Source organism: Vigna unguiculata, chromosome 9 (assembly GCF_037176805.1).
Source record: "Vigna unguiculata cultivar grain cowpea cultivar isolate G323 ecotype 2 chromosome 9, ASM3717680v1, whole genome shotgun sequence".
Classification (NCBI taxonomy): domain Eukaryota; kingdom Viridiplantae; phylum Streptophyta; class Magnoliopsida; order Fabales; family Fabaceae; genus Vigna; species Vigna unguiculata.
In genome coordinates, this window is record NC_140800.1 from 46,763,726 (window position 1) to 46,776,868 (window position 13,143).

The window sequence follows — 13,143 nt, forward strand, 5'->3', positions numbered from 1 at the left end:
GGTCAATACGTTTTCTTATATTAGTCAAGGTTTTTTCATCCAAAATTAAAGAAATATACTATTGTGAAATTAAAAAAATGATAAATAATAAATATTACATTTTATTGAAGAGCTGAATATTAAAAAACAATGGAGGAGTATGTTCTACAATTGCTGGTAATGGTTTAATAAATTGAATTTATGACATTCTTACATGCATGATTAACATAACCGTTCTCTTAATAAATAAAATTTGGGAGGAGAAGGTGGAGCGTTTAAATTGATTGAGCAAATTGGTGAAGGAGGATGGGTGTTATTGTGCAGGCTGTTTAAGCTATAGAGAAATAGGATTGAATGCAGAAAAAGGGTGGTCTTGGTCAGTGACTGTGAGACACAACACTGTGTGTTTTTTGAACATGATGGATCCATCAAGAGACTCAAACTGAAACACAAAGGGGAGGGGTTATTCTGGGTTTTGAACAATTAAGGCTTTGGATGGTTCCCATATAGATGTGAAGGTTAAAACCCATTCATTCGTGTATTGGGATGCCACCGCTAGCCACTCTTTGCCTCTCCTCCGCTCAATGCAACGCCTCTACCATTTCTGATCCGATTGGGTGATGCTTCGTCCCTCTCATCTCATATTTTTTGCTGTTTGCCATTTATTTCCATTGTTAAAGCACCAAATTATTGTCTACTTATTGCTATTTCTTAGAGGTTTAGGAAGATTTAATTTCTTGTTGCTTTCAATTGCCTGTCTTTTTTACCCTATTGGAGATGCTAATAGCATTAACTCTGCGTTCATGCCCTAACCAGTAACCTTGGCTATTGATTTTTATTGAATGGATTTATGTGGAAAATCTTATCTTTATAAATATTTTCTTACTCAGCAAGGATGTTGAAATTGGAATTATCCACAGGTTTAGTCATACATGCAGGGGAAAACCATGAAAATATTTAAACTTTCCTTCCTAATAACTCAAGAAGGCACAGCTTTCTTATTCTTTGAAAGGTTTTCATGGGTCAGCAAAAACCTGATTCAATATTTGATTATTGTGAAATCCCTTTTTAAAACTTAAATAGAGACTAAGATACAAATTTATTTCAATCTTGAAGGAAGGTTTTATTGCCCTGGTTTGTAGTCACTTGTTTACATGGAAACAGGGAGATCAGTTGTGTAATGCATTACTGAAAGTGATTACCGAACTATTACAATCATTCTTTCTTTGCATCATGTGGTCTTCTATGAATTCAGTGTTATTGTGTTTATATGTTATGCTATCTTCATGGTCTATTTCAAGCAAGGGTGTCAACTTGTCCCCTTTTAACTATCCCTTGAATGACATCCTAATCTGTCGTCTCTTCAATTTTATTACCAAAAAATGAATAAAGTTTCACGAAGTTGGGTCCTCACCCACAACTTAGTTGGAGTTTTTGTTCTTTTAATAAAAGTTTTGGGATAACAAGCTTGACTTCTATGCAAGTGCAATTTTTCAATATTAGTTGCATTTAGTTATTTGCCTGCCGATTCATTAATTTTGTAATAAAGACCAAGGTTTTATATTGTGATAATTGTTTTGGTTGTCTTGCAATCCTTGATATCATGGGAAATTGCAGACTAATGCAATCAATATGGTTTCGTTGTAATCCTTAAAATTGCAGACAAATGCAGTCAACATGACTGTAAGTGCTGTTGCGAAGATCTGAAAAACCATGTCCATTTGGCAAAATCACGGCTGCAAAGTGTTTTTTAAAACCTTGAGCTGGCCTTATGGACACAACATCATTACGGATGTATTTGGTCCTACTCTTGCTGGTTTGGTGCATGAATTTTACCATTGACATGGAAATTGTGTTGGTTCCAACTAAATTAATTAGACTTAATTTTAAACCATGCAAATTTGTTGGCCAATACTCTCTTGTACTTTTCATCTCCACAACCTTAGGTAAGTCACGATTCTTATCCATGATTTCATTAATTTATCATTAAAGTAACAATAAATTTGTGTCGTGTTAGATAAATGACTTCATGAAACTAAACTTTAAAAGATAAACATTTATATAAGCTGTGCTACTTTCTCATGACTATAAAAAAACATTATTGAAACGTCCACCATTTTGGTGGATAAAATTAAAGTTGCACTAGATTGACAATTATGGTATGTAATTGTATAAGAGACATGACTTTCATGTTCTATTTACTAAATTTTATTAATGTTTATATGTTTTAACGAGTAAAGGTTACCTTATCAAGCACAAACTATTATCTTGCCTAGTAATGTCCCATTGTTCACTCCCTCCATATTTTGTCAAACAGATTGGAGAAGTGCATCAGTGTGTTGTATTTTTTTTTTGTGAGAAGGTGGATGAGGAGAAATTTTGTTTACTTCCTGTGAAGGAAAGTGTTCTGGCATTTTGCATTTAAAGGGGACAATTATTAAGTTGTAGAGAAGAAAAAATTAGGAGGATACAATGTGGTGCTGGTAATTTTTTTGGACGACTTTGTCTTTGTCGTAATTATTGGTTATAGATTTGAATTACTTGGTTTTATAAGGATTTGGACTTGATAATTGATACATATTTGGTATCAATCATACCGGCTTGTATTGGCTTGATTTTTATCCATGTTTCGATGAGAGAAATTTTCAAGTTAAAATGTATGGGATGAATGATGTAAAATGATGGGGAAATTAATGAGGTTGTCACGCAAGATACAAATGGGATGGCTATCAAGGAGAAAGGGATCAAAAGTTATTTGTAATCATAAAGTAGTTGCTATGCTCAAAGTAAAATTTTATTGTATTACTTTGCTACATGTCTAACTGTACTCTATGGTAGTGATTGTTAGGCTTTAAAGGGACAACAACAGTAAAATTTTGGGAGTTTCAAAAGGGAGATTTTTAAGGTGGATGTGTGGTGATCACATAAGAAAGGACAAGTTACAAAATGGTTGTATACAAGGATATATTGGTGTTACATTGATTATGAAAAGACAACTGAAAATTGTTTCATATGGTTTGATCATGTACAAAGAAGGTCAATGGAGACATCAACGAAGAGATTGCATAGTTTTTAATCCCAAAAATACAGGGAGAGTCAAAGAGAAAGACCAAGGACATTGAAGAAAGTTTCTAAGAGGAATTTTAAGATGAATATCTCCTTTGAGAGTTTGTCCTTATTTGGAAAAACCAAAGTCTCTCATCGACTAGAGGTAGAGAGTCAAAACACAATATATAAGTGAGTAATCCTCATCTTAAGAGTCCTTATGCTAGATTAATGCTGTTGTCAAATTCATGAAGCAAAACTTGCCCTAGTGCAACCAAATTTTTCTTGTTGGATGGGAGGTAAGGAGTGAGAGTGGGAGGAGAAATATGTGACTTAAACCCTTAGATGGATGGAGGACTTTAAGGGGTAAAGTTTACCCTCTTGAATTAGGGGGGTTGACAAGAATATGTAATTCCTCTAGATTTGTAAGTCATCCTCCTTTCATTACTCAAAATTCTAAACAAGGCAAGTCACCCTCCACCCTTCTCTCTCTATGTCCTCTATTAAGAAGTGGACTTTAAGTCCAACTCAATCCCACAAAATCGGCTTGTAATATATACTATCAAAATTGCCTTATCTTTAATCGGTGTGTGACTTCCAACACCCCCCCTTTCACGCCGAGGTATATATATCTCGTGCGTGGGACTAGACATTAATTGGTGGTTTGATATCGGCCCGATAGCTGGTGGAACTATATGCCCAACAATTATAAATCTTGCTAGGATAGACTTTAAAAATGACTCTGATACTATGTTAAGAAGTGGACTTTAAGCTTAACTCAATCTTATAAAATCGGCTTATAAGGTGAAGTTTGCACCCACTTATATGCTATGAAATTTCCGTATCTCTAGTTGATATGAGACATCCAATTTAAAAGCTTAATGCATAACTTATAAGTTGTACTTTGTACTTTGGATTAGGGCTAGTTGCTAGTGTGTCAAAAAAAGCAACCTACAAAGTGGCTAACAGAAGACCGAGTGTAATCTTGTGGAGTTTTAGCCATCGGATGATGGCTCTCTGGGGTGGTGCTATCTATGAATTGGGAATTATGGTGTACCTAATTCACATATTGAATAGAATACGATGTTTGATGGGATATTTAACATCTATAATTGAGTTTGTCTTGAAATGATTCATTGCAATATTTATACTGTGTTGTGCTGACATGTATTTTTCAGGTATATGAAGAAGGCATCAATTTAGTTTGTTCGATAACATTGGCCTTCATCCAAAATTTTTGAACCTTTCAAATTTATAGTTATTGAAAAAAATGCTTCAATATTGTTTGTAGTATGTATATGTATGATAGGAAGTTTGTTTTTTGTTTATACTTGTTTCTTATATATTTTTTTCCTACTTTTGTTTTTTATTTTTAAACCAGGTGGCCATTAGTGTGTTGACGGGATGAGATAGATGGACACGCTTCCAACAACTCAATAATCTTTAATTTGCTACACAAAAATTGGATTGTCTAGACTTTATCTCTGGGGCTCTGTAGCAATATACAACATTTTTTCTGAATTTGCTTCAGGTGATAATGTTAATACAAACTTCTCTCCTTAGTTCAGTTGAAGCTGGTCTATGTTATGTATCTGATGATGGGAAAGATGTTCTATGTGACCGGATGCCTAGTGGTGAAACTTGGCAGGTGTGTCTCGAATGCAATAGGTACCCTCTTGACTGGTGTACAAAAGCTGAACTAGTGGAGGCAGATAGAAGGAAAGCTGATGATCCTTACCGCTCAAGCTTGGGTCAGACATCAACTGCTAGTATAATGACGGAAAATACTACACCTAAACCTAAGATGGTATACAGGAGAAAGAAGCTTCGCAAGGACTCAAACTTCAAACTAGAGCCAACTAATATGCTGGCAAGTGCAAATTACCCTCCAGTAGTAAGCTCTGCTGCACATTTATCGTCAGCTGAGGAACAACCTGCTAGTGTTCGGGTAAATCATGAAATGGTGGATAAAAATCCTACCACACCTTCAGTCTTGTGCGATGGAGTAACCAAAGATAACATTCATAAAAACTTAGGTATTAGCAACATAAATGGTAGTTGCTCCCCTTCAAAGGCAGGTATGGAAACTGAAATGAACGGAAATGGTGAATGCTCCATCTCCAGTGTAATAGTCATGGATTCCATTAGAGAAGAGGTGACAACAAAGGATTTCTGCATTAATACTTTAAGAACCCATGGACTTCTTAGAGAATATCCTCCTGAAGATAATGGGGCTTCTGGGAAAGATGTTGTCATCACTGGTAATAATTGTTGTTCCAGGTCATGCAAAATATGTGATCGTTTAGACAGTTCACTGAACATGCTTTTATGTGATCATTGTGAAGATGCATATCATCCATCTTGCTACAATCCACGTTCGAAGAAATTGCCAATAGATGAGTGGTTTTGTCATTCATGTCTTAAGAAAAGGCAGAAAAATATCAAGGAACCAAGTATCCACAATGAATTGGGAAAATGTAGAGCTACCTCAATCAAGGGTGAATCAAATCCCATATTTTTGATGTTGAGAGACACCAAGCCATATACATCTAGTGTGCGGGTTGGTAAAGGATTTCAGGCAGAAGTTCTTGACTGGTCAGGTCTGATAAAAAGGTAACTTTTGTTTTATTCACAAATGTTTGGAACCAAATTTTCTATACCATTCTATAGTGGGTGTTTTTTCACATTGCTTTTAAAAATGACCTTTACTACTTTTGTTTGAGTAGAAAACTATTTTGAGGGGTTTAGTAGAATAAAGGGGTTCAATTTCTTGGAGTTCTAGTTTGTTCTTTCACTTTGAATGGCAACTTTGGGGTAATAGGGCTAGTTCTCATGGAAGGTTACATCCATGGAGTGACAGTGGTCAAATTAAAGTAGCATTTGTAACATTCTTTTATCTTTTGTTTTGAGCACCACATGAAGGTGCATTTGTGGATTTAGGGTCCATTTGTTGTAATGAGGGTAATTGTCGATGTTAGGATCCCAATGTTATATAAAAGGGTAGGGTGTTTGGTGTTAAATTTGTCTACTTTGGAAGACATTTTTATGATTAAGTGGTTTGTAGAAAAGAGAACTTCCCAAAATTGGAACGCATGTAAGTCAATGGAAGTGGAATGGTGACATCTAACCAAGGTTGTCAAACTTGAGAGTATTTAAACTCATGGAGAGTCCATAAATTCCACTCTCAGACAAGTGAATTTGCAAGAGTTTACTGAATCAAATCAAATATAATGTTTAAAACAGTTAATCATGGTCCAAACAAATAGAATATAAAATGGATCAAATGACGCAAATTCATCACAATATACTTCCTTCACCCTATAAGACTTCCAAAAAATCCCATTGAGCATTGAAAGTCTGAAAAGTCTTATCAATTTGTGAATACGAAGTGTTTTAGTTCTTGAGAACATCCAAGATGTATTGAGTGAAACTTTAGGTAGGGAAGTAATGAGAAGGAATGGAAAGTGTATTATTGAAAGAAATTAAAAAATATAAATAGTGAAGAAGTTAGTTGGGGTGAGACTTTCTGAGAAAGTCTATATTTAGTCTTATCTTATGGGGTAAGGGGGAAGGAGAGTTTTCAGTTGTTGTTATTTTTGAAGTGCAGAATGTCTCTCAAAAGGAAAAATTACGTTTGGCTGTCATTTTTATGGAAGGAAACATGCTTGATCAGTCATGCTGGATAGGTTTCTAATATGTATATGACATATTTGTTTTCCCAATACAGTTTTACCGGGAGAGTCATAGGAAATTGTAGCTCTTCAAGAATCGTTTTCTGCCACTCACATACACCTTTTTCCCTAGCTCTATATTCTGCATCAATACTACACCTTGGAACTATACTTTGTTTTTCGCTTCACATAATTAAATTGCCCCACAAGTCCATTCTAAATAGGCCATATCTAGATTAGGCTTTCTATCTGTGACTGAACCAGTCTAAACATTGAATGAGATCACATAGCACAGAAACAATTGATGAGATCACTCTACTGATTGGTTGATGGGTTTAATTTTCTTAGGTGAAATTATGCATATTTAGTGTGTTTATCTATATGAATTGTTCATGAGGAATATTTCACTATTGAGTTGCTTCCAACATCATTTTGTTGTTTCTTGCAGTGATGAAGATACCCTTCCTGAACCATTCGAAATTAATCCTTCAGACTTCAATAGACTGCTGGTAAAGGTTTTCCCATTTATTTTATTATCTTCATTTTAATTTGAGTCTCCCGCCGATGGAAATGCTTTTCATTTCTGCAGGAAGAGAATACGCGAAGTCCTGCTAAACTTAGTGCCATTGGTAATTGGATCCAATGTCAGACAGTTATAGACAGAACCAATGGAACAATATGTGGAAAATGGCGCAGGTAATTCATGTAACATTGTTGTTTTGAATATTTTGAGTTATGAAACAAGAAGATATGACTGTAGAATGGTGCAATTCAAACTTAATGCAAGGTTGTTTCTTAGGGGTTATAAGTTATTATTTTGAAGGATAGTCTTTTTATTTAAGATAACTTTAAGGCTATTAGCAAATGATGAAGTTCAATGTGAGAGAGAAAATATAACTAAAATGTAATTTAATCATGTTTAGATACATAAAAGCCTTTGCACTTGATCTCACCACAACATTTTTGTTTCTTGCTCCTCTAAGTGGCTAAATTTCCTCCAAGAATAATGATATATTTAGAGGTAGATCTCTTGTGTGGTCTATAGAACCTGCATTGTCAGCATTTGTTTAAGATGACCTCATTCCCCTTTGTAAATAGAATTCCTTTTCTTGGTGTTCCTTTCAAGTATTGTAGAATGTGATAAACAACTCTAAGATGAGTCTCCTTTCAAGTATTAGTACTTTTCAAGAGCAACCATTTCAACCATCATAGCAATTTTCAGTCCGTACTAGTCAATGCCTCATCAACAGTTTTTGAAATAGCTAAAGTATTTAGAAGACCAAGAAAGCTTTTGTGAGTATTGGATAGTTTGTCATAAGACAAAAAATGTGAATATGGGTACCTTTGCTTTTGAGTACATGCTCTAACACCTTTCGTTACTGCACTTGAAAGATCATGAATTTCAATGGTTGGCATATAATGTTCTTCTTTAATATCAGATATTTCGGGTATAGGTTCAGATTCAGACTTGTGGTGATTGAATAACAGACCTTGTCATTCATGAGTATACTTGCAGTGGATGGGTGGCATTTTTATTTTGTTCTCTAATTGTCTTTGGACTTGACATTAAAGGAGAATGAATAGGAGAAGGAACCAAACTAGACTCAGTAGATGGTGAAGTTTAGACTCAATAGATGGTGGAGCATTAATAGGACTTAATTTTGGGAGAATGAAGTTTTCCATTAAGAATAAATTATCCTTATCTTCAATGCATGAGCTTTCCCCTTGAAGATAAGGTTGAAAATATTACATGTTTTCATCAAAGGTGACATCAAAAGACACAAGGAATCGTTTTGTTGGAGGGTGGTAACATTTGTATATCTTTTGGGTAGTTGAGTAACTAATAAATGTGCACTTAATTGACCGAGGATCAAGTTTCCCCCTTTGTTTAGAATGAACATGGACAAAGGATACACAACCAAAGACTCAAGGTAATAGATGATTTGTTGTCAAAAGTCGGGGAAAAAGTTGTAGAATAGTTGAATGAGAATGTTATTTTCAGTGTTTTGGACGGTATACAATAAACCAAATAGGTAGCAGGAAGAAATCTCCCTAACATTGTTTTGGAACATATGGAGAAGAGAAGCTCGAGTTACATCTATGAGGTGTCCAATTCCAGTTTGGATTTGGAGGCTTCCCATGAAGTTTCCAGCACTTGTCCTGATTGTGTCACGAGTTCTTACAGTAGGTACATCAAAGGGAGTCTTTATTATCTCCTTTAGGTATATCTATTCCTCTTACTTCATTTCCATGTGAAGTGACTTACCCTTGTCCAACTATATTCCCCTTGTTTTGTACCAGCAAGGTCGAACTTTCATTTGATGGGGGATTTAACATTACTCCATCGCAGTTTCTTCTGCCCGAAACACAACCGCTGTCTCATTGAGGGACGACAAGTCCTTCCCCAGCACTTGAATTCTAATATGGTCAAACTTATTGTTTAATCCTATCAGGAGCTTGCAGATCATGTTCTTCTCCCTGTGGTGTTTGAGTAGGTCAACATCTTCATTACATTTTTCTTCATATTGTTCACAATGGTCTAACTCCTGCTACAGATTTTGTAGTTTATGGGCATACTCACTGACTGAGTAATTCCCTTGTTTTATATTAGAGATTCTCATCTTAATCTCATATTTGGGCAGCATCACCAACTTTGGAATAATTTACTTTACAACTATCCCATATCTCCTTAGTTGTCTTCATAAACATGTAAGCATCACTCACCTTTAATGTCATGGCATGGCATTCCACAACCACGATAGTACAACCACATTTTTCTTGTCTCATACTGCAAACTTGGGATCTAAAGACTGGAAGGTTGTCAGTGAAATGACCTGATTTACCCTTCCCTTTTAAAAAGGTTTGGTTGGACAAAGTCAGACCATTTTAGGTGATTTTTCCCATTAAGCCTAAGGTTTGGGTGATTATTTTGTAGTTTAGCATTACCCAAATTGTCTTATTGGTTAAGGATTGTCTGAGTATCGAACCTTTTTAAGGTTTGAAGTATGACAATGCAAGCCTAGAAGGAATACAGTAGACTAAAGAAAGGGTTGTGGGGTTGCAGCAGTGAAGGCTACACAAGAGATTACATAGGCTCTCAAGGATTGTAGAGTGCTCCTACCATGTCAGAAAACTGTTTTTGATATTATTTGTAGAGGAGCAATTGCTCTTAAATAGAATACAAAGACATAATAACTGAAAATCCTAATTTATGATGAATATAATTTATCCGTGCAATTCAGGATTAGTGATCCTGTACAATAAATATAAAATATATTGTGAACCTATTAATCCTCTTAAATATGGAATGCAATAAAATATCCTAATCATGTAATTAAAACTGTACAGGGAAATATTAACTGCAGCACAAATAAGGGGATTCTGACAAGATATTTAGTCCTTGATGGGAGGGGTGTGTGTTGAAGATCTAAGTCGACTAAGTATAATATAACCAAATTATAGTACGGGTCACTCTTACTTGTATCCTTTTTTTCGAAGTTTGTCACTACCTTAGGAGAAGAAATGAGTTTGGCCTCTGTCATATTGGTTTTTTCCACAATATCTCTTATGTATATGCTTTGAGTGAGATAAAGAGACCCATGGAGTCGAGCTTGACTTTAATTCCAGGAAAATAGATTAAAACACCAAGCTCTATCAATGAAATACCAAATTGAATTGAGTAGTGAGAATTCGATCAAGGCATGATTGTTACCAGTAACAACGATCAATATTGTTAAAGTTGAGAATTTAGGTAAGGTAGTGAAGGGCCTGTAAACTTGAGTCGAAATACTAAAAAACCAACTTCATCCATACCTTAAGAAGTAACAAAATATCATACAGTTTTTAAGTAAAAACTATCCATATATGATCATAGTATCAAAATAGTGAAAATACCATAATTCCATAAGTTTCAACATATCTTATATAGGTGAAAAGGGTACTAGTGGTCAAACAGCAGTCTCATCTGACAAGGTTGCAGACAGCAGTATCAGCACCAGTGAGTTTGCAGACTGTAGTATGATGGATTCGTCAAACAATAACAGAGGAGAATGGTTTGGGAAATTAGCATGAGTGAGTCACAGTTCCGTGAGAGAAAAAGACTTTAAAATTACGATGAACAATGACAATTCTGGGGCGAAGTCATCAAATTTAAAAATTTAATGTAAACACAAACTCACCCTTAAACTCGTGATTCTACTCGAGTTTACCTTTGAGTTCACTGAGTACATCCATGTTCAACATATCCAAGTCTATCATAAGTGTGGTCCAATGAAATAGTGGACTTCATTGGAGAAATATTAGTGGCAATGGATAGTTGACGAAATATGCCCATTTCATTGTAATGGCTCACCTTTTTACTGCCAAGGAGATTGCTGAGGTATTTCTTAAAGTGGTGTGTTTGCACAAGTTTCCCAATGAGTTCACCGAGTACATATACAAGTTCAGTATATCCATGCCCATGTCAATCGTGGTCTCATGTAATAGTGGACTTGATTCGAGAATAGCTAGTGCTATAGGGCTTGGAAGAATATTCGCGGTGACAAATAGTTGATGAAATATGCTCATTTCATTGCAATGGCTCACCCTTTGGAACCAAAGGAGTTTGCCGAGGTATTTCTTAGAGCGGTGTGTCTGCACTGCAAGAGTTTCCACGTTGATTTGTCCAGATATTTATCCAGCTTATTCTAGGAAAATTTGTTTAACTTATCTTGTGCTAAACTTCTTAATAGTTAGACTTATCACCATCAAATAGACCTTGCACCATCGTACTCTTTCTACTTATTTCGCACACAGAAGGGAGAAATGAATAAAGCTTGAGAAAGGAGTAGTGTGTGAGAGAGTCTCTTGTTTGTGCTTAAATTGCATTAATTTAGACAATGTTTTTGTTTGGCAGGGCACCTTTTTTTGAAGTTCAAACTAATGCCTGGGAGTGCTTTTGTGCTATCCATTGGGATCCATCTCATGCTGATTGTGCTGTACCCCAGGTGAAATATATTTAACTCTTCAGCTTTCTCCTTTCTGTTGATTGTCTTGTCATGAAGGTGTCACTTTTTAATTCTGAATTGAAAAACCTAACTTTTTTTTTTTCATTTTCTACCTATTTGCTTAACCAAGCGTGAACATGAAATATTATGCTGAAGTATTTCATTTATTATGATTGGAGTATTCCTTTTACTTTGGTTGAATATGGTCAGATCTCTATGCTCTCGCACAGACATATTGTTGTGTTCAATGGAGTGCATGAATATAACACAGATACAAGTATTCAGAACAATCAGTACAGGGGACACAACATATATGGCAAAAATACAAGACACAATAACATCACAGCTAATATATCAACGAGTCTTAAATTTTATATAAAACTTAACATTGAGATGTTAAGCATGAGACAGCTAGCTTGTCAGACATGTTCAAATAAATAAAAATATATTTAAAATATTTGATACTGAAATCCAATTTAAATTATAGTAGAGGTACAGTGAGTAGTATTTTGTGCCTTTCATGTATTCGACATGAATATGGATCTGGACAAGGCATAGCTCATTGTATTCGTATCATAAATTAGACAGTAAAATTATCATGTTAAATCCTTTATTTTGATCATTTCAAATATTATCATCTTTCATTAAATCCTATCCGTTTCACCTATATATTTGCTGCAGGAGCTTGAAACAGATCAAGTATTGAAGCAACTGAAGTATGTGGAAGTGGTATGGAAACTGCATAACTTTCATTATTGTATTTATGTCAAAGGAATATTTGGTGATTGATTAGCAGTTTGCATTTTTATACTTCTGTGCTAATAAGGGTTAATATTTTAACGAGGCTTGAATTGGTTTGATTAGTAAGGGACAAGGACAAAGGCAAAGGCTTTTAAAATGTATCCCAGTTAAAAAATTTACAGAAATATTGTTTACATGCTTAAACACAGTACACATAAATTTTGCTTTTTGCCATACTATATTGCCTTTGCTTACAGTTTACTCCTTACATGCTCATACAGCTACGGCCACGAATTTCTGCTAAAAGGAAAAAATCAGATTGCACACAAGATATGGATTGAAGTCGGGTGGGTGAGAGAGCTGGACATTTTGTTCTTGTACATGCCATGCTACTATTTCCCATACAACCCAATTTTCGATGTTCCATGCTCATGCCTTCCGCTGTTATTTTGTTTTTAAGGCATGACATGATGATAGTGGATTTCCAACATAATATTTCCATTTTTTTTTTCTTTTCTTTTTTGCTTACATGTGTATTGCGGGTAGAGGAGACAGTGAAATGAACCGTCATAACTTGGGTGTAATTTCGCCCATCTGAGGGGCTCCATATCTGAGTGATGCTCAATTTCATTTTTTGGTTTGTCTTTTCCGAAGCAAGAATTTGGATTTATGTACTCCATCCGAATTCAAATATGAAAAAAATAGTCCTATTTTTGTTTTAA

General features: G+C 35.1%; 1 protein-coding gene across 3 annotated transcripts; it reads left to right on the plus strand.

The window, feature by feature from the left end:
* Positions 1-208: 208 nt before the first annotated feature.
* On the plus strand, positions 209-13,143 carry LOC114164793 (RING/FYVE/PHD zinc finger superfamily protein). 3 transcript variants are annotated; one of them, XM_028049557.2, is made up of 8 exons: positions 211-596; positions 4,406-4,555; positions 4,657-5,637; positions 7,144-7,204; positions 7,285-7,391; positions 11,590-11,680; positions 12,362-12,409; positions 12,703-13,143. In XM_028049557.2, the coding sequence occupies exons 3-8, from the start codon at positions 4,799-4,801 to the stop codon at positions 12,760-12,762; spliced, it is 1,206 nt and encodes a 401-aa protein (XP_027905358.1). In that variant the 5' UTR covers positions 211-596; positions 4,406-4,555; positions 4,657-4,798; the 3' UTR covers positions 12,763-13,143. The 3 variants fall into 3 exon arrangements, with proteins under 3 accessions (XP_027905356.1, XP_027905358.1, XP_027905357.1); XM_028049556.2 differs by having other exon boundaries at positions 4,673-5,637; XM_028049555.2 differs by having other exon boundaries at positions 209-596; positions 4,406-5,637.